The 19,751-nt window shown below is 52.5% G+C and overlaps 1 protein-coding gene across 1 annotated transcript; it reads left to right on the top strand.

Annotated features, from left to right (window-relative positions):
* Nucleotides 1–5,312: 5,312 nt before the first annotated feature.
* On the top strand, nucleotides 5,313–18,660 carry LOC142187353 (protein capicua homolog). The gene is made up of 2 exons (XM_075261556.1): nucleotides 5,313–5,377; nucleotides 15,720–18,660. The coding sequence occupies exon 2, from the start codon at nucleotides 15,751–15,753 to the stop codon at nucleotides 18,658–18,660; it is 2,910 nt and encodes a 969-aa protein (XP_075117657.1). The 5' UTR covers nucleotides 5,313–5,377; nucleotides 15,720–15,750.
* Nucleotides 18,661–19,751: the final 1,091 nt, after the last annotated feature.

The raw sequence follows: 19,751 nt of genomic DNA, 5'->3' as shown, positions 1-19,751 counted from the left end.
TATTTGCATACAATGTGCTAACACACTAGACCCTAATCAGCCAACTACACATTGATGTATATAACAGGTTAGAGAATACATTCCACATGAAATATATATTACACATTGCCTATAGTATAGACTCTAACCATCCCGTGACAACCCCTCCCTCTCTCAAAACATGTGCATGACACAATTGGCCTACACAGGTAAATTGGGGAATGCACATCAGTCTCTATAGCTCATATTTCCTCCTGCCGGGATAACCCATCTGTGTTCTGGTGTTGGTTCCCTCGGCGGTACTGAATGGTAAAGTTGTAGAGTTGAAGGGCTGGCATCTGGCAAAAAATCCGGTCGATCCATGTTGGCGTCTCTCTGAGCTTGGCTTCGGGTCACTGCTCCCACAAAGTGGCACTGTAGATTTCCAACATCGTTGCCTAACAGAACATCGGCCGGCAGCCCGCTCATCACACCAATTGTGCATCGTTTTGGTCCATAACCATAGTCGAGTTCCACGGTAGCTTTAGGAATACGTTTCCGAGTACCTCCTGCCAACTCGATAGAAAGGCCAGGGCCCTCCTCTAGGGCCTCGGGTCGAACCACTCGGGGGTCCGCTACCGTTAGGAAAGCTCCCGAGTCCCGGAATCCAACAACTGTTCGGCCATCCAGTAGGACCTCCTGCAAGTGCTTCCTCTGAAGGTTTGCGGGATGTGTGGCGGAAGGCTGAATCCCATAGACCCCTGGAGGTGGAACAGATGGGTCATTCATGGAGTCATCTGGAAATGGGGCCAAACTTTCAGTCCTAGGGGTGGTTCCCAGGTAGTGAATAGGCCGGGATGCCACGGTGGCCCGTGCCCCCATGTTAACAGGGCAACTAGCTTGCAAATGTCCAGGCCGCCCGCACCCAAAACATCTGCGCTCTAGCATTCTTCCAGTAGGTCGTTGTCTAGGGACAGGGTTGTTCATAGCTGGAGGCCGATGGGCTGGGGCAGGGGTAGAGGGGGAATTGTAATCCTGAGGCCGGGCACGAAAGGTGGGTGGCTGGATGAAGGGTGTCTGGCGGACTGTGGTAGTTTTCCGCTCCTCTGCAAACAACCTCTTCCACTGCGGCTTGATGGTCAGGCCCTCATCTGCAAGGGAAGCAGCTTGCTCCACTGTGGCTGGGTTCCGTTCCAGCACCCACTCACGGATCTCAGCGGGGCACTGGGAAAAGAACTGTTCCTTAAGTATGACTTGGAGGATCTTATCGACTGTGACAGCCTCCTCTCCTTCTAGCCAGCGCTTGCATGCTTGCTTCAACTTGTGGGCGAACATGTGGAAGGAGCTTCCCCCATTGTAAGACAAAGAGCGGAACTGAACTCGGTAGGTCTCTGGAGTGACGGCATAATACTTCTGCACCGCTCTTTTAATGGCCTCATAGTCCCGCTGATCACTAGGGTCCATGGCTCTGAGAGCTTCCGCAGCCCCATCTCGTAGGTGCCCCACCAGATACCGGACCCAATCCTTCTCTGGGACTTCCATCAGGTGGCACTGGTGTTCGAAGTCCTGAAAATATCCATCAACATCCCCAGCCGCTTCATCAAAGGTCTTGAAGTGTTTATGGGAGACATATGGTGGTTCTCTCACTGTTGGGCTGGGGGCCGACGTTTGATTATAATTCCGCGTAGTTATCTCAGCCATTCGCATTTCATGCGCCATTCTTTCCTTTTCATGCGCCATTCTCTGTTCCTCCTTCTCCGTTTCCTGAGCCCTCTGTAATGCTCTACTCCTTTGCTCTGCAGTTGCTCCTAGCCCCAGCACTGCCAATTCCTCCTCATACAAAACAACCCATCTGCTCTTTTGGGTCTGTACCTGCCACTCCCGTATCTCTACTGTCTCCTGGGGGCAGCCCTCCTCATGGTCGCTTTGCAGGGTCATCTCCTCCAGTGCCTCGATCAGTTGCTCTTTCGTTCTTCCCTGGTAACTCAGGTTTAGTTCCCGGGCCCTTACTTGTAGACGTGCCATAGTCCAGTTCCTGTATTCTGAGGTTGTGGCTCCATTAATCGCTGGGCTGCTGTAGTCCATCTCGCTGTCCGCTGTTGATCCCACCGCTGCCAACCAGTTGTCACGGAGCAAAGGTATACGTCTTCCTCCGGATGGTCTTTTGAATCAACACGGACGCAAGAGGTCGGGAGACAACAGCAATTTATTGTAATCCACAAAGTTAGTAGCCGGCGGCGGTCACATCAACCGTAACAACAATAAGTCCACAGAAGTCACAATCCAATGATAACTTTGGTTCCTTGGTCCTGTAACTAAGTCCTGGCTCTCTGCAGAGCTGTGCACAGGCCGGCTAACACATACTAACTGCAGCTACAACTATATACTAAAACTGTTACACCTATATCTGTGGGTGGGAAGGGCTGAGTCACAGATCCTTCCCCCCTCACCTATACCAAGGAGAGCAGACTCCCTGTCTACTATGGACAATGCACCGTCCAACATCTTCTTGGAGACACTGATCAGATTATCTCCACCCATTGTCCTCACTGGTCCTCACTAGTTAGAGGTATTTGCATACAATGTGCTAACACACTAGACCCGAATCAGCCAACTACACATTGATGTATATAACAGGTTAGAGAATACATTCCACATGAAATATATATTACACATTGCCTATAGTATAGACTCTAACCATCCCGTGACAAGGGGTAATACAATAGTAAGTGCATAGACATGGAGGAGGGGGGCGGGGTCTGTACACACATGGCGGGGTCTATAGGGAGCTCAGTGTATACAGGGCAGGTTATACAGCCTCTATAGATAGCAGTCAGGGATAGATTTCCAGGAGGAGTAACAGAGGGGTAATACAATAGTGCATAGACATGGAGGAGGGGGGCGGGGTCTGTACATACATGGCAGGGTCTATAGGGAGCTCAGTGTATACAGGGCAGGTTATACAGCCTCTATAGATAGCGGTCAGGGATAGATTTCCAGGAGGAGTAACAGAGGGGTAATACAATAGTGCATAGACATGGAGGAGGGGGGCGGGGTCTGTACATACATGGCAGGGTCTATAGGGAGCTCAGTGTATACAGTACAGGTTATACAGCCTCTATAGATAGCGGTCAGGGATAGATTTCCAGGAGGAGTAACAGAGGGATAATACAATAGTGCATAGACATGGAGGAGGGGGAGCGGTGTCTGTACATACATGGCGGGGTCTATAGGGAGCTCAGTGTATACAGGGCAGGTTATACAGCCTCTATAGATAGCGGTCAGGGATAGATTTCCAGGAGGAGTAACAGAGGGATAATACAATAGTAAGTGCATAGACATGGAGGAGGGGGGTGGGGTCTGTACACACATGGCGGGGTCTATAGGGAGCTCAGTGTATACAGGGAAGGTTATACAGCCTCTATAGATAGTAGTCAGGGATAGATTTCCAGGAAGAGTAACAGAGGGGTAATACAATAGTGCATAGACATGGTGGAGGGGGGCGGGGTCTGTACATACATGGCGGGGTCTATAGGGAGCTCAGTGTATACAGGGCAGGTTATACAGCCTCTATAGATAGCAGTCAGGGATAGATTTCCAGGGGGAGTAACAGAGGGATAATACAATACTGCATAGACATGGAGGAGGGGAGCGGTGTCTGTACACACATGGCGGGGTCTATAGGGAGCTCAGTGTATACAGGGCAGGTTATACAGCCTCTATAGATAGCAGTCAGGGATAGATTTCCAGGAGGAGTAACAGAGGGATAATACAATAGTGCATAGACATGGAGGAGGGGGGCGGGGTCTGTACATACATGGCGGGGTCTATAGGGAGCTCAGTGTATACAGTACAGGTTATACAGCCTCTATAGATAGCAGTCAGGGATAGATTTCCAGGAGGAGTAACAGAGGGATAATACAATAGTGCATAGACATGGAGGAGGGGGGCGGGGTCTGTACATACATGGCGGGGTCTATAGGGAGCTCAGTGTATACAGTACAGGTTATACAGCCTCTATAGATAGCAGTCAGGGATAGATTTCCAGGAGGAGTAACAGAGGGGTAATACAATAGTGCATAGACATGGAGGAGGGGGGCGGGGTCTGTACACACAGTAGTTACCCCGGGGACACGGCTGTGGGGTATAAGCTTACGGGGCCCAGTCACATCATGGCGGCCATGTTTCTGCCCCCAGTACATTACTGGCTGCCCCCCTGTAGGAGTCTGATGGGCGGGGTCTATAGGGAGCCATTGTTATGACATCACCAGGCAGTGACAACCCTCCTCCTCCTCCCAGCCTAGGAGTCTCCTCAGTTGTCAGCCCCGCCCTCCTTAGCACAGAAGGGGTTAATGAACTCCTGAATTCCACCACGTCCCTGCCTCCCCCGCCACCATTGGCTGAATGTTCACGAGCAGCTCTGTGATTGGCCGGTGTCGCCCCGCCTCTTTGTGTGTAACAAGTCTCTGATCGTCGGTCCGGTCACGCCCACTCCTTCCAGTTTGATGGCAACACGCTTCCAGACGTCACCTCTGCCCGCCGCCATTGGCTGGCGCCTCAGCCCCTGCTAGCCAATCAGGCTCCGCTAAGGTGACATCAGCTTAGCAACCATCCCCCGGCACGCGCCGACATGAGGGGGCGTGGCCGGCCCGGGCGCTGACTGGGTCCCTGACGACGCGTCTCCGCCCCCCAGGCGCCGACGTCACCTGCAGTCCGGCCGCTGATTGGCCACTCGTGACGGAGCCTTGCTGTTGCTGTGTGGGAAGAGACGGCTTGGAGCTGCCGGTTTTCTGATGAAGAGCCGGGCGAGGGGGACGAGGGGTGAGTGAGTGTGAGGCCGCTGTGTGCGCCTGCGCCCTGGCAGGCTCCCAGCTCACGCATGGCTATTCCTCCTCCCGCCAGAGGGACTTCCGCGGCTCCTCCAGCTCCTGGCTCACACAGGCTACTTGGCGCGGGACTTGCTGGGACTTGTAGTTCTCTGCCGTGTAGTTTACGCTTCCTGCAGGGCCGAGCCTGCTCCCTGCCGAACTACAACTCCCGGCAGGCCCTGTGGCAGACTCTGCTCGTGATAAACAAGGCACTTCATCCGGCCGTGTGGTTGGTGGGCTGTGGCCACGCCCTGCGCTTCTTCCTATTGGCTACTGTACCAGCCTGTCAGCTGTTATGAGTGTGTCTCCGCCTCCTTTTCACCGCTCGCCTCCTGTGATTGGCTACTGTATGTGTCGCTCTGGCTTTTTCCCGCCTCCTTGTCATTACGCCCCTCCTCTGCTGGCTTGCTATTGGCTGCGGCCTCTGTCACTGGGCTAGTTGTGGGCTGTGATTGGCTGCCTTCTCCAGCTGTTCCTGCTTCATTCACCATTTTGTCTCCTGGAGTAAGGGGCCAGGCAGCAGTGTGTGGCTGTCCCGGAGTGAGGGCCAGGTGAGTGTCCGCGGCTCCCCTCCGGCCTCCCCCCGGGTCCCTGGAGGGGGCAGGCACATTCTGGGCTGCCACTTGTAGTCCTCCCCCTCCTCCTCTGCTTATCTCACATACATGGTACAGGGCTGCACCGAACAGGCATGACTCATACTATCTACAGGGGGCGCTGCACATACTACACGCTTATTACATACGTGACCTGGAGGGTGATTACTGCACATACTACACGCTTATTACATACATGACCCGGAAGTTATACCGTGTACTGACACCGGGAGTGTGACTACATGTATATTGTGTGTGCACTGCAAATATTACATGCTTATTACATACATGACCTGGAAGTTACACCGTGTACTGACACTGGGAGCAGATCATTTGGTTATTACATGTATATTGTGTGGACAGTATACATACTACACGCTTATTGCATACATGACCTGGAGTTTATACCATGTACTGACACTGGTAGTGTGACTACATGTATATTGTGTGCACTGCACATACTACACGCTTATTGCATACATGGCACATGACTACACAGAACAAGCATGACACATACTATCTCCAGGGGCGCTGCACATACTACATGCTTATTACATACATGACCTGGAGGATATACCATGTACCAACCCCGGGAGTATGATTACTGCACATACTATACACTTATTACATACATGACCTGGAGATTACACTGTGTACTGACACCAGGAGTGTGACTACATGTATATTGTGTGTGCACTGCACATACAACACGCTTATTACATACATGGCACAGAACAGGCATGACTCATACTATCTACAGGTGACACTACACATACTACACACTTATTACATACGTGACCTGGAGGTTACACCATATACCGGCACCGAGAGCAGATCTGGTGGTTATTACATGTGGACAGTGCACATACTACACGCTTATTACATACATGATTTAGATATTACAGTATAGACTGGCACCCTCGCTCAGATTACACATGGCGTAGTACTACATACTAAGGATATATGGACACTGCACATATGGCCTGGACATATACTGACGTCACACACAGTGTAGATCATGTGATTATTACATACTACAAGCTAATCATATGTGCGTTAGACGTTACATACATGACCAGTATATTACTATGCATACTTACCTGATCATGTGATTATTACATGTTACACAGGACAGCTTTGCTTCTATTACATGTCATGTGCCGATCGTCTACTCCAGTTTTATCTGTCAGTCATATGTTTGATACATGTAGTATATGATGTGCTCATACTAGATACACCTGACATGTATGTACTGACACCTGACATCACATGTGCAGAGGATCATCCAGGCTGCTGTTATGTATATATCATCATATGTACGGCACATATGACACCTGCGGTATAGAGATATGGGGTCTGCACACACGCCGTATCCCCTCTCTGTGCCGTGTATATTCTGTCTTAGTATGAGCGGAGTGTTCTCCTCCGTGTGTGGTGGGGGCAGACTGGTGAGGATCATACGTGGTGTAGTGCATGCTATCTGCTGTCCGCTGCTCCTCAGAGGTCACCGGTGGCTGCTCAGTAATGGGGGAGGCGGATGCAGGTGGGGGGGGACCTCTCTGCAGGTAAGAAAAATGGGGGTCAGTCTGTGATGGTACAGACAGTGGGGGCTGGGGACACTCCGTGCACATACAGCAGACCCGTGTGTGTGGGGAATCTGTACCGGTATGAAAGACAGGGGGCACCATTGTGCAGGTACAGCAGGTATGGGGGGGGGGACGACACTGCTAAAGTACAGACAGCGGGGTCCTCTCTCCTGAAACAAAAGGTTATGAGGGGTGCTGCTATACACTGTCATGAGGCCCACTATTCAGGGATAGCAGAAATGGGGGGGGCTGTGGGTCGGGTATGGCAGATATGTGAGGGGGGCTTGTTATGTGAAGGTATGGCAGGTATGGGTACGACTGACATGGGGGGGCCTGTGTGCGGGTACGACTGACATGGGGGGGCCTGTGTGCGGGTACGACTGACATGGGGGGGCCTGTGTGCGGGTACGACTGACATGGGGGGGCCTGTGTGCAAGTATGGCTGACATGGGGGGGCCTGTGTGCGGGTACGGCTGACATGGGGGGGCATGTGTGCGGGTACGGCTGACATGGGGGGGGCTGTGTGCGGGTACAGCTGACATGGGGGGGGGGCTGTGTGCGAGTACGGCTGACATGGGGGGGGGGGGGCCTGTGTGCGGGTACGGCTGACATGGGGGGGGGGGGGGGGCTGTGTGCGAGTACGGCTGACATGGGGGGGGCCTGTGTGCGAGTACGGCTGACATGGGGGGGGCCTGTGTGCGGGTACGGCTGACATGGGGGGGGGGGGGGCTTGTGTGCGAGTACGGCTGACATGGGGGGGGGGCCTGTGTGCGGGTACGGCTGACATGGGGGGGGGGGGGGCGTGTGTGCGGGTACGGCTGACATGGGGGGGGCTGTGTGCGGGTACGGCTGACATGGGGGGGGCTGTGTGCGGGTACGGCTGACATGGGGGGGGCGTGTGTGCGGGTACAGCTGACATGGGGGGGTCTGTGTGCGGGTACGGCTGACGGGGGGGGGCCTGTGTGCGGGTACGGCTGACATGGGGGGGGGCCTGTGTGCGGGTACGGCTGACATGGGGGGGCCCTGTGTGCGGGTACGGCTGACATGGGGGGGCCCTGTGTGCGGGTACGGCTGACATGGGGGGGGCGTGTGTGCGGGTACGGCTGACATGGGGGGGGGCCTGTGTGCGGGTACGGCTGACATGGGGGGGGGCCTGTGTGCGAGTACGGCTGACATGGGGGGGGGCCTGTGTGCGGGTACGGCTGACATGGGGGGGGGGGGCCTGTGTGCGAGTACGGCTGACATGGGGGGGGGGGCCTGTGTGCGGGTACGGCTGACATGGGGGGGGGGGCCTGTGTGCGGGTACGGCTGACATGGGGGGGGGGGCCTGTGTGCGGGTACAGCTGACATGGGGGGGGCCTGTGTGCGGGTACGGCTGACATGGGGGGGGGGGGGCCTGTGTGCGGGTACGGCTGACATGGGGGGGGGGGCCTGTGTGCGGGTACGGCTGACATGGGGGGGGCCTGTGTGCGGCCTGTGTGCGGGTACGGCTGACATGGGGGGGGGCCTGTGTGCGGGTACGGCTGACATGGGGGGGGGGGGGGCCTGTGTGCGAGTACGGCTGACATGGGGGGGCCTGTGTGCGGGTACGGCTGACATGGGGGGGGGGGCCTGTGTGCGAGTACGGCTGACATGGGGGGGCCTGTGTGCGGGTACGGCTGACATGGGGGGGGGGGGCCTGTGTGCGAGTACGGCTGACATGGGGGGGCCTGTGTGCGGGTACGGCTGACATGGGGGGGGCCTGTGTGCGGGTACGGCTGACATGGGGGGGGCCTGTGTGCGAGTACGGCTGACGTGGGGGGGGGCCTGTGTGCGGGTACGGCTGACGGGGGGGGGGGGGGGTGTGCGGGTACGGCTGACATGGGGGGGGCTGTGTGCGGGTACGGCTGACATGGGGGGGGCTGTGTGCGGGTACGGCTGACATGGGGGGGGCTGTGTGCGGGTACAGCTGACATGGGGGGGGGGCTGTGTGCGGGTACGGCTGACATGGGGGGGCCTTGTAGATGAATACTCTGCGGTATGACAGAAGGTTCAGAGCTGGACGTCGCCCTTCAGTGTTGAGGAAAAGTTGGGTTCTTGCTTCTCTGTATAAATAAAGTGAGCTGAGCTCCTCCTTGTTGTGGTGATGACGTCATCGCTCCCTGCCGCTCCTTCTCCCTGCCCCAGTCCGGGCTGCAAGGCCCAAGTCTTGTAACACAGCAGAGTGTAACCCGGCCCACACCCCAGCGCAGCCGTGCAATGCCATGTGGCAAGGAATGTGGGTGTAGTCCGGCCTCGTACGCTGCTGCGAGATATTATTACCCAAGAGGATAAATAAATGTGCACAGCACCGAGTACACACACGTACACACACTGCACCGAGTACACACACGTACACACACTGCACCGAGTACACACACGTACACACTGCACCGAGTACACACACGTACACACACTGCACCGAGTATACACACAGCACCGAGCACACACACATACACACACGTATACACTGCACACACACATGTACACACAGCACCGAGTATACACACAGCACCGAGCACACACACATACACACACGTATACACTGCACACACACATGTACACACAGCACCGAGTATACACACAGCACCGAGCACACACACATACACACCGCACCCAGTACACACACGTATACACTGCACACACACACGTATACACAGCACCGAGCACACACATGTACACACACAGCTCTTGTCTCCTCCAGAAGCAGTCCTGCAGCCTGTGAAGGGTTAAATTGTGAGTACCAGACGAATCTGCTGCAGAACTGGCCTTGTTATAAATCATCACTCCCAGGGTGACATGAGGGGCCTGTGCGATCCCCAACACTCCCACCTCTGCTACATGTGTGGATGACCCTACTAGAATGTCACATGCACTGAGGAGACCCAGTCGGCACTGCTACATGTAGGCAGAGGATGTGATGATTCCTTGTGTGTCATAGAAAGGATGTGGTGAACGTTAGTCTGATAGTGCGTTAGTGTAAGGTCAGCGGCTTGTCTGGAGCAACAAAGTGAGGTGTTAGTGGGGTCAGCAACTAAAATAGTGCAGAGGGGGTGTAGATATGAGTATTGTATTAATGGGGTCACTAGTATAGTGCAGGGGGGGGTGTAGATATGAGTATTGTATTAATGGGGTCACTAGTATAGTGCAGAGGGGGTGTAGATATGAGTATATGGTATTAATGGGATCACTAGTATAGTGCAGGGGGGGTGTAGATATGAGTATATGGTATTAATGGGATCACTAGTATAGTGCAGGGGGGTGTAGATATGAGTATATGGTATTAATGGGATCACTAGTATAGTGCAGGGGGGGTGTAGATATGAGTATATGGTATTAATGGGATCACTAGTATAGTGCAGGGGGGGTGTAGATATGAGTATATGGTATTAATGGGATCACTAGTATAGTGCAGGGGGGTGTAGATATGAGTATATGGTATTAATGGGGTCACTAGTATAGTGCAGGGGGGGGTGTAGATATGAGTATATGGTATTAATGGGATCACTAGTATAGTGCAGGGGGGGTGTAGATATGAGTATATGGTATTAATGGGATCACTAGTATAGTGCAGGGGGGGTGTAGATATGAGTATATGGTATTAATGGGATCACTAGTATAGTGCAGGGGGGTGTAGATATGAGTATATGGTATTAATGGGATCACTAGTATAGTGCAGGGGGGTGTAGATATGAGTATATGGTATTAATGGGATCACTAGTATAGTGCAGAGGGGGTGTAGATATGAGTATATGGTATTAATGGGATCACTAGTATAGTGCAGGGGGGGGGTGTAGATATGAGTATATGGTATTAATGGGATCACTAGTATAGTGCAGGGGGGTGTAGATATGAGTATATGGTATTAATGGGATCACTAGTATAGTGCAGGGGGGTGTAGATATGAGTATGGTATTAATGGGATCACTAGTATAGTGCAGGGGGGTGTAGATATGAGTATTGTATTAATGGGGTCACTAGTATAGTGCAGAGGGGGTGTAGATATGAGTATGGTATTAATGGGATCACTAGTATAGTGCAGAGGGGGTGTAGATATGAATATTGTATTAATGGGGTCACTAGTATAGTGCAGAGGGGGTGTAGATATGAGTATGGTATTAATGGGATCACTAGTATAGTGCAGGGGGGTGTAGATATGAGTATGGTATTAATGGGATCACTAGTATAGTGCAGGGGGGTGTAGATATGAGTATATGGTATTAATGGGATCACTAGTATAGTGCAGGGGGGGGTGTAGATATGAGTATATGGTATTAATGGGATCACTAGTATAGTGCAGAGGGGGTGTAGATATGAGTATATGGTATTAATGGGATCACTAGTATAGTGCAGGGGGGTGTAGATATGAGTATGGTATTAATGGGATCACTAGTATAGTGCAGGGGGGGGTGTAGATATGAGTATATGGTATTAATGGGATCACTAGTATAGTGCAGGGGGGTGTAGATATGAGTATATGGTATTAATGGGATCACTAGTATAGTGCAGGGGGGTGTAGATATGAGTATGGTATTAATGGGATCACTAGTATAGTGCAGGGGGGTGTAGATATGAGTATTGTATTAATGGGGTCACTAGTATAGTGCAGAGGGGGTGTAGATATGAGTATGGTATTAATGGGATCACTAGTATAGTGCAGAGGGGGTGTAGATATGAGTATATGGTATTAATGGGATCACTAGTATAGTGCAGAGGGGGTGTAGATATGAGTATATGGTATTAATGGGATCACTAGTATAGTGCAGAGTGGCTGTAGATATGAGTATATGGTATTAATGGGATCACTAGTATAGTGCAGAGTGGCTGTAGATATGAGTATATGGTATTAATGGGATCACTAGTATAGTGCAGAGTGGCTGTAGATATGAGTATATGGTATTAATGGGATCACTAGTATAGTGCAGAGTGGGTGTAGATATGAGTATATGGTATTAATGGGATCACTAGTATAGTGCAGGGGGGGTGTAGATATGAGTATATGGTATTAATGGGATCACTAGTATAGTGCAGGGGGGGGTGTAGATATGAGTATATGGTATTAATGGGATCACTAGTATAGTGCAGAGTGGGTGTAGATATGAGTATATGTTATTAATGGGATCTCTAGTGTAGTGCAGGGGGGGTGTAGATATGAGTATATGGTATTAATGGGATCAGTAGTATAGTGCAGGGGGGGGTGTAGATATGAGTATGGTATTAATGGGATCACTAGTATAGTGCAGAGGGGGTGTAGATATGAGTATTTGGTATTAATGGGATCACTAGTATAGTGCAGAGGGGGTGTAGATATGAGTATTTGGTATTAATGGGATCACTAGTATAGTGCAGAGAGGGTGTAGATATGAGTATATGGTATTAATGGGATCACTAGTATGGTGTAGATATGAGTATATGGTATTAATGGGATCACTAGTATAGTGCAGAGGGGGTGTAGATATGAGTATATGGTATTAATGGGATCACTAGTATAGTGCAGGGGGGGTGTAGATATGAGTATATGGTATTAATGGGATCACTAGTATAGTGCAGAGAGGGTGTAGATATGAGTATATGGTATTAATGGGATCACTAGTATAGTGTAGAGGGGGTGTAGATAGGAGTATATGGTATTAATGGGATCACTAGTATAGTGCAGGGGGGGTGTAGATATGAGTATATGGTATTAATGGGATCACTAGTATAGTGTAGAGGGGGTGTAGATAGGAGTATATGGTATTAATGGGATCACTAGTATAGTGCAGGGGGGGTGTAGATATGAGTATATGGTATTAATGGGATCACTAGTATAGTGCAGAGAGGGTGTAGATATGAGTATATGGTATTAATGGGATCACTAGTATAGTGCAGGGGGGGTGTAGATATGAGTATATGGTATTAATGGGATCACTAGTATAGTGTAGAGGGGGTGTAGATAGGAGTATATGGTGTTAATTTGATCACTAGTATAGTGCAGGAGGGGGTGTAGATATGAGTATATGGTATTAATGGGATCACTAGTATAGTGTAGAGGGGGTGTAGATATGAGTATATGGTATTAATAGGATCACTAGTATAGTGCAGGGGGGGTGTAGATATGAGTATATGGTATTAATGGGATCACTAGTATAGTGTAGAGGGGGTGTAGATAGGAGTATATGGTGTTAATTTGATCACTAGTATAGTGCAGGAGGGGGTGTAGATATGAGTATATGGTATTATTGGGATTGTGGGTATAGTGCATTTCAGTGTCCACTCACGTGTAGGTTGGCCGTTGTCACTAGTAGGATGTGGTATCCGCAGGGCGCACTGATTGATAGTGCACACGTGAGGTGTAAAGTGATTGTTGTCATTGGTGAGCTTTAAAGAGACGGCTGACGTAATGTGACCTTATGGACATGAGTGTGCGCTTATCACTACCGTAGTGCACACTGACCAATCATGGCAGGGAGTCACTAGTATGGTGCACATGTATTATTTGGGGCCCTGGTACGCTGGACTGGTGTAATGGAGATTGATGAGTATAAAATCAACGTGGGGAAGATTAATGGGATCACTAGTGTAATGTATAGGAGTATCATGAGTGAGCGCTTGTAACACGCGGGCTCTAGCGCAGAATATGTGCACCGGCCGTGTACGGTGCTGGTGCGTTCTGTTGGTGCATTGGGCTCAAGTGCGGCTGCGGTCACTGGTTGTGAGGCCTTCGTGTTAACTGATCACAAGTATTGTGCACTAGTATGGTGATACTGAGGGCCGTAATAGTGGGGTCACCAGTATGGCACGCGTGTTGTATTAATGGGGTACAGTGCGGAGAGATCAGTAGATCACTAGTGCGTGCCGGTATAATCTGCACACAGGGGGGAGGGGCTTGTTGATGTCACGGATTGTAGATTTTCACTCCCTTGTGTAATATTCTATGTGCCCCCTCCCCCCCCCCATATGATTATCATGTATGTAGCGGGCCCCTGTGTAGTCGGTGTGCGCAGGGCACGCTGCGGGCAGTGGGTTATAGATGGCGATTTGGAAGCCATGGTGTTGCGGGGTCTTGCACGGTGGCGGGCGCACGCTGCACCTCTCATCATTGGCAGGGAGATGGTGATGTGACTGGGGGGGGGTGAGAACTTGTGAGTGTAAGGCGTAGGTGTGCGTGTGGGAGATGTCTGGTGTCTGCGTGTGGTGTGTTCCCCTCTGCGTGTCTTCCCCGAGTCCTGCATGCATGTCACTGCTGCCCGCACACTTGTGCACTCCTCGCCTGCAGCCTGTGTGAGTGTCCGTGCTGAGCCGCGGGTGCGTGGGTACGTGTCCCTGTTTGCATATTTGTATGAACATGTCCTGACATATGTGTATATAGTGTCGGTGGAGGGGGTGTGATGAGCCGGTATTGGGGGGGGGGGGAGGCGCGTGCACTTAGGTGCACTATACTCTCCAGGTTCATTGTCGGAGCCGCGTCTCAATGGTCGAGATCTATCACCTGTGCACGAGCTGGGGGCGAGGGGGGGTGGGGGAGCACAGACCCCCACTATGGTGATCCTCAGCCCAGCTGCCAATCAGGAGCCTGAAACGTGTCGGTCGCTGTGTGCCCGAGCAGCCATCTTAGCGGTGGCGGTGCGCCGTACCTGTGTGGAGGCTCAGGTGTTCCTGCGGTCAGGTACATGTACATGTGTGCGCGCGCTATGTGCCCGGACATGTCTGCGGCGTGTAGGATCAGCCGAGCGTGTCTTTATGATGCCGATAACATATGCACCCCGCCGTACCGCGCTCCGCACCGTCATAAGGGCTCTTAACCCCTTCCCTGCTGCTCTCCATTCTGCCTGCCAGAGAAGACGTCTAGGGGGAGGGGGAGCAGAGGGGGATGGGCTGTGTGTGCTCCAGTCCTGTCTGCACTTACACACCGGGACACATTCATCATAGGAAGCGCCGCCGCGTACATGGCGACCGCCGTATTTATACCGGATCACCACCGCGTACATGGAGACCGCCGTATTTATACCGGATCGCCGCCATTATATAACACGCCGCTCTGCGCTGCACACGGAAGGCACATTAAAGGGGCGTGGAAAAATAACGCCCCATTTATTAGGGATCGGTGATGTGTCGGGTCGCGTTACTGGCGGACATATGAATGGGCTCCGCGCCCACCGCGCTCGCCTTACGTGACGTCATTGTGAATGATGGGAGTAGTAGTCCAGGGCTGGTGATGGACGCGTTGCCGGTCACTCACCGTTCTGCCGTGCAGGCGACTGATGTGACCTTGGGATTCGTCAGGATCAGTCACATGACCAGCGGTGATCTGTTGATCTTCATGAACATTTCTCTTCACTATTCTCAGGATGTGGAATGTTGTCCGATGAGTAATGGCGATAGGACGCCATATTGCGAGTGTCTGGCCACGCCTCCTGCTATTACATCTGGTCTTGGCGCCGCGCATTCATCTCCCAGTGTGTGCGGGGTCTTCTGGTATATGTTGTGCGCGGTGCGGTGGACTCAGGGAGTCGGTCACATGATCGGGGGCATGTCTGTGTCAGCTGAGCGGGTGAGATAGGAGGCGCTGTTTTCTAGAGATGTCACAGTCCAGTGATGGGGTGAGCTATAAGGGTCCGGGGTGTAGGTGTCGCCTTGGGGTGTCCATCTCTTTTACGCCCCCTTTCCTCGTCTCGCTTTTTGTTCCAGCTTTCTGATGGGTTTCTTGTCTTTTTCAGGTGCCATCTTTCTAAGAGAGATCCCCCAAAGATGAAACCAGTAAAGAAATCTGCAGGCCCAGGAACCAGCAAAGCGTCCAACTCCACCCGCAGCAAGAAACAGAAGAGAAAGGTGGAGGAAGGGAGGCAGGAGGAAGAGGCCACCGAGGAGGAGGCATCAGAGGAGGGCGCCGAGGAGTCCGCACACCACCTGGCATTCATAGGTGCAAGAAAGATGCAGGTCAAGGTGGAACCTACAGCGACAGACGTAACAGGGGCCCGGGTCACAGAGCAGGAGATGCCGGCACATAACCCGGAGCAGATGATGGAGGCCGAGACCCAGGCGAGCACATCTCAGGGCTGCATGGAAGTGTCTAACAATGACCAAGTGATGACTAAAGGGGTGTACGAGCCGCCGCGCTGGGAAATGCCCCTGAGCAGGAAAACCGCAACCTTCAAGTCCAAGGCTCCCAAGAGAAAGTACGTGGAGGGCCAAGGGTCACAAGATGGGCAAGAGGATTCCTCCAGTAGTAGTGACGGCCCTCCCGCACCACAGGAGTGCATGTTAGAACAGACCGCCACACCAGCAATCGAAACGGAGGATATCTGCCCCTCCGTCAGGTCTTCTAGTACAGATACAGCTAGCGAGCACTCTGCAGATTTGGAGGAGGAAGCTGAGAAGGTCCAAACAGAGCTGGAGCCACCAGTCGTGTCCTGGCCCGAGATTGACATGCGAGGTCATCTGCAACCTCAGAAGGTCCTGGCCAGGAAAGAGGACGCCTTCCATCTCTGCCAAGTAAAACAAGTGCGTCGGAACCAGGAGCTCGGGGTGCTGTTTCCTGGCTCCCAGACCATAACATTCCTGGACATCATGCAGGAACAGGTTCTTCTAGACCAGATCCCAGCACCAGTGGAAGTAAAAGTGGGTTCGGCGGTGTGCGCCTGTGTCGGACCCGAGAGTACAACTTTCCGGGAGGGAACCGTTGTAGAAATAGTGCAGAATCCGCTGTCCTATAAGGTGTGCTTTCAACAGAGCCCGGGCCGTAGGGATCGGGACTACGGCTGGGTCCCTCACAATAGTATTCGGCTCGTGCGCTTCCCCTGGTGTAAGGAGCCAATATTGGTGGTTCCCCGACCGGCCGAGGAGAAGCCACAACAAACACTTGGAAGATTTTCGACAACTCATCCTTCTGAGCAGCAGTCAGTGGAGATACCGGTGTCCGAACAAAAACACCTGGAGGACGCCGAGGTCTCCAAGATCAGCTTCAGTATGCCCGTCAGTGAGGAGAAGATGTCCTCTGTGCAGCACTGTATTCTGTCCCCACCCAAGTCACCGGCCTATGGGATAATCGGCCGACTACCGGAGCAGCCATCCCCCTTACTAAGCCCTGATGCAGGTAGCCGGAGCAGTTGCAGCAGCGTGTCTTTGGATAAGTGCAGTACCCCAGGCTCCCGGTCCAGGACCCCTCTAACAGCGGCACAACAAAAGTACAAGAAAGGAGACGTCGTCTGCACCCCCAACGGGATCCGCAAGAAGTTCAATGGCAAGCAGTGGAGACGCCTGTGCTCCCGGGATGGCTGCATGAAGGAGTCCCAGCGTAGAGGCTACTGCTCCCGGCACCTGTCCATGAGGACGAAGGAGATGGAGAGCCTGTCTGAAGGCCGGGGCGGCCGTGAGGGCAGTGCAGAGTTTGAGTGGGATGACACCTCCCGGGACAGTGAAGTCAGCAGCATACGCACCGACTCTCGCCCCCGCCTGGTGGCGGCCGCCGACCTCTCTCGCTTTGACTTTGATGAGTGCGAAGCTGCAAACATGTTGGTGTCTCTGGGAAGTTCCCGCTCCGGGACACCGTCCTTCTCACCAGTCTCCAACCAGTCTCCATTCTCCCCTACGCCATCTCCTTCACCTTCTCCACTCTTTGGCTTCAGACCGGCCAATTTTAGTCCCATTAATGCGTCTCCAGTCATCCAGCGAGCCGCTCGTAGTCGTCACGTCAGTGCAAGCACCCCCAAAGGGCAGGCGGTATTAACCCCAGAGATGCTGCACCACTCCCACCACCGCGAGAGGCAGCCGACCGGTATCCTACCCTCCTTCCAGACCAACCTAACCTTCACGGTACCCATGAGCCCCAGCAAGAGGAAACCGGATTCCCACCATGGAAGTGTCAGCTCAGCTGCCGACTTCCAGAAGACCGATAGCATGGACTCAGGGGTGGACTCTGTGTCTCACACCCCAACCCCATCCACACCTGCCGGATTCCGATCTGTGTCACCCGCCATCTCTTACCGATCTCAGCAGGCCTCTCCATCTTTGCTCCTGTCTCCCCCTGCCGGCCTGACCTCTGACCCCAATCCTACTGTCCGCAGGGTCCCGGCTGTTCAGAGAGACTCTCCTGTCATTGTACGTAACCCAGATGTCCCGCTCCCCTCCAAGTTTGTGGAGAAGCCTTCTGATGGGGTCTCTCGAGGGATGGGTGGAGCAGTTACAGGAAGTGGCAGTCCCAGGCGCATGGTCAAAGTCTGCTCCAAGGAGCACCCCTCTAAGACCCAGCTGCAGATACCGGTGCCCATCAATGCCACCCAGATACAGAACGTGGCACGGGCAATGCCGCCTGGTCAGCCCGGTACTGGAGAGTCGCCCCCCTGCACTTCATCTGGTTCATCGGATCACCCTCCCTCCGTCTTCAGTGTCTCCTCACCATTCCAGCCTGTCGCCTTCCATCCATCGCCTGCCGCTCTGCTGCCCGTTATTGTGCCCAGTGACTACAGCAGCCACCCAGCCCCGAAGAAAGAGATCATCATGGGACGGCCGGGAACAGGTAAGAGACGTCTTCAGAGACCGCAGAAGGAACAGACAGTAAGGGGGCAGCAGCGAGGAGGGCAGAGTCCTTGCAGTGTTATACTGGGGATGTGCGGCGTCCGTGTAATCCAGGTGTCATCATCAAGTTCACTAGTGGAATAGTTGGAGGATTCTCCACAAAGCCATAAAAGCAGTGACTAGTGAGCGAGAACCAGTGCAAGTATTACCTATACATAGCTACAGCTGCCAGAGGGGGGAGGAGACGGACTGAGGGACTAATAATATAATATACAGCTGCCAGAGAAGGGAGGAGACGGACTGAGGAGCTAATAATATAATATACAGCTGCCAGAGGGGGGAGGAGACGGACTGAGGAACTAATATAATATACAGCTGCCAGAGGGGGAGGAGACGGATTGAGGAACTAATAATATAATATACAGCTGCTAGAGGGGGGAGGAGACAGACTGAGGAACTAATAATATATATAATATACAGCTGCCAGAGGGGGAGGAGACGGACTGAGGGACTAATAATATAATATACAGCTGCTAGAGGGGGGAGGAGACAGACTGAGGAACTAATAATATATATAATATACAGCTGCCAGAGGGGGAGGAGACGGACTGAGGAGCTAATAATATAATATACAGCTGCCAGAGAAGGGAGGAGACGGACTGAGGAGCTAATAATATAATATACAGCTGCCAGAGGGGGAAGGAGACGGACTGAGGAACTAATAATATAATATACAGCTGCCAGAGGGGGAGGAGACGGATTGAGGAGCTAATAATGTAATATACAGCTGCCAGAGGGGGAAGGAGACGGACTAATTAACTAATAATATAATATACAGCTTCCAGAGGGGGGAGGAGACGGACTGAAGAACTTATAATATACAGCTGCCAGGGGGGGAGGAGACGGATTGAGGAACTAATAATATAATATACAGCTCTCAGAGGGGGAGGAGACGGACTAAGGAACTAATAATATAATATACAGTTGCCAGAGGGGGGACGAGACGGACTGAGGAACTAATATAATATACAGCTGCCAGAGGGGGAGGAGACGGACTGAGGAACTAATATAATATACAGCTGCCAGAGGGGGAGGAGACGGATTGAGGAACTAATAATATAATATACAGCTGCTAGAGGGGGGAGGAGACAGACTGAGGAACTAATAATATATATAATATACAGCTGCCAGAGGGGGAGGAGACGGACTGAGGGACTAATAATATAATATACAGC

Source organism: Leptodactylus fuscus, unplaced genomic scaffold (assembly GCF_031893055.1).
Source record: "Leptodactylus fuscus isolate aLepFus1 unplaced genomic scaffold, aLepFus1.hap2 HAP2_SCAFFOLD_198, whole genome shotgun sequence".
Taxonomy (NCBI): domain Eukaryota; kingdom Metazoa; phylum Chordata; class Amphibia; order Anura; family Leptodactylidae; genus Leptodactylus; species Leptodactylus fuscus.
Note: the sequence above shows the minus strand (reverse complement) of the source record. Positions and strands in the feature narration are given on the sequence as shown.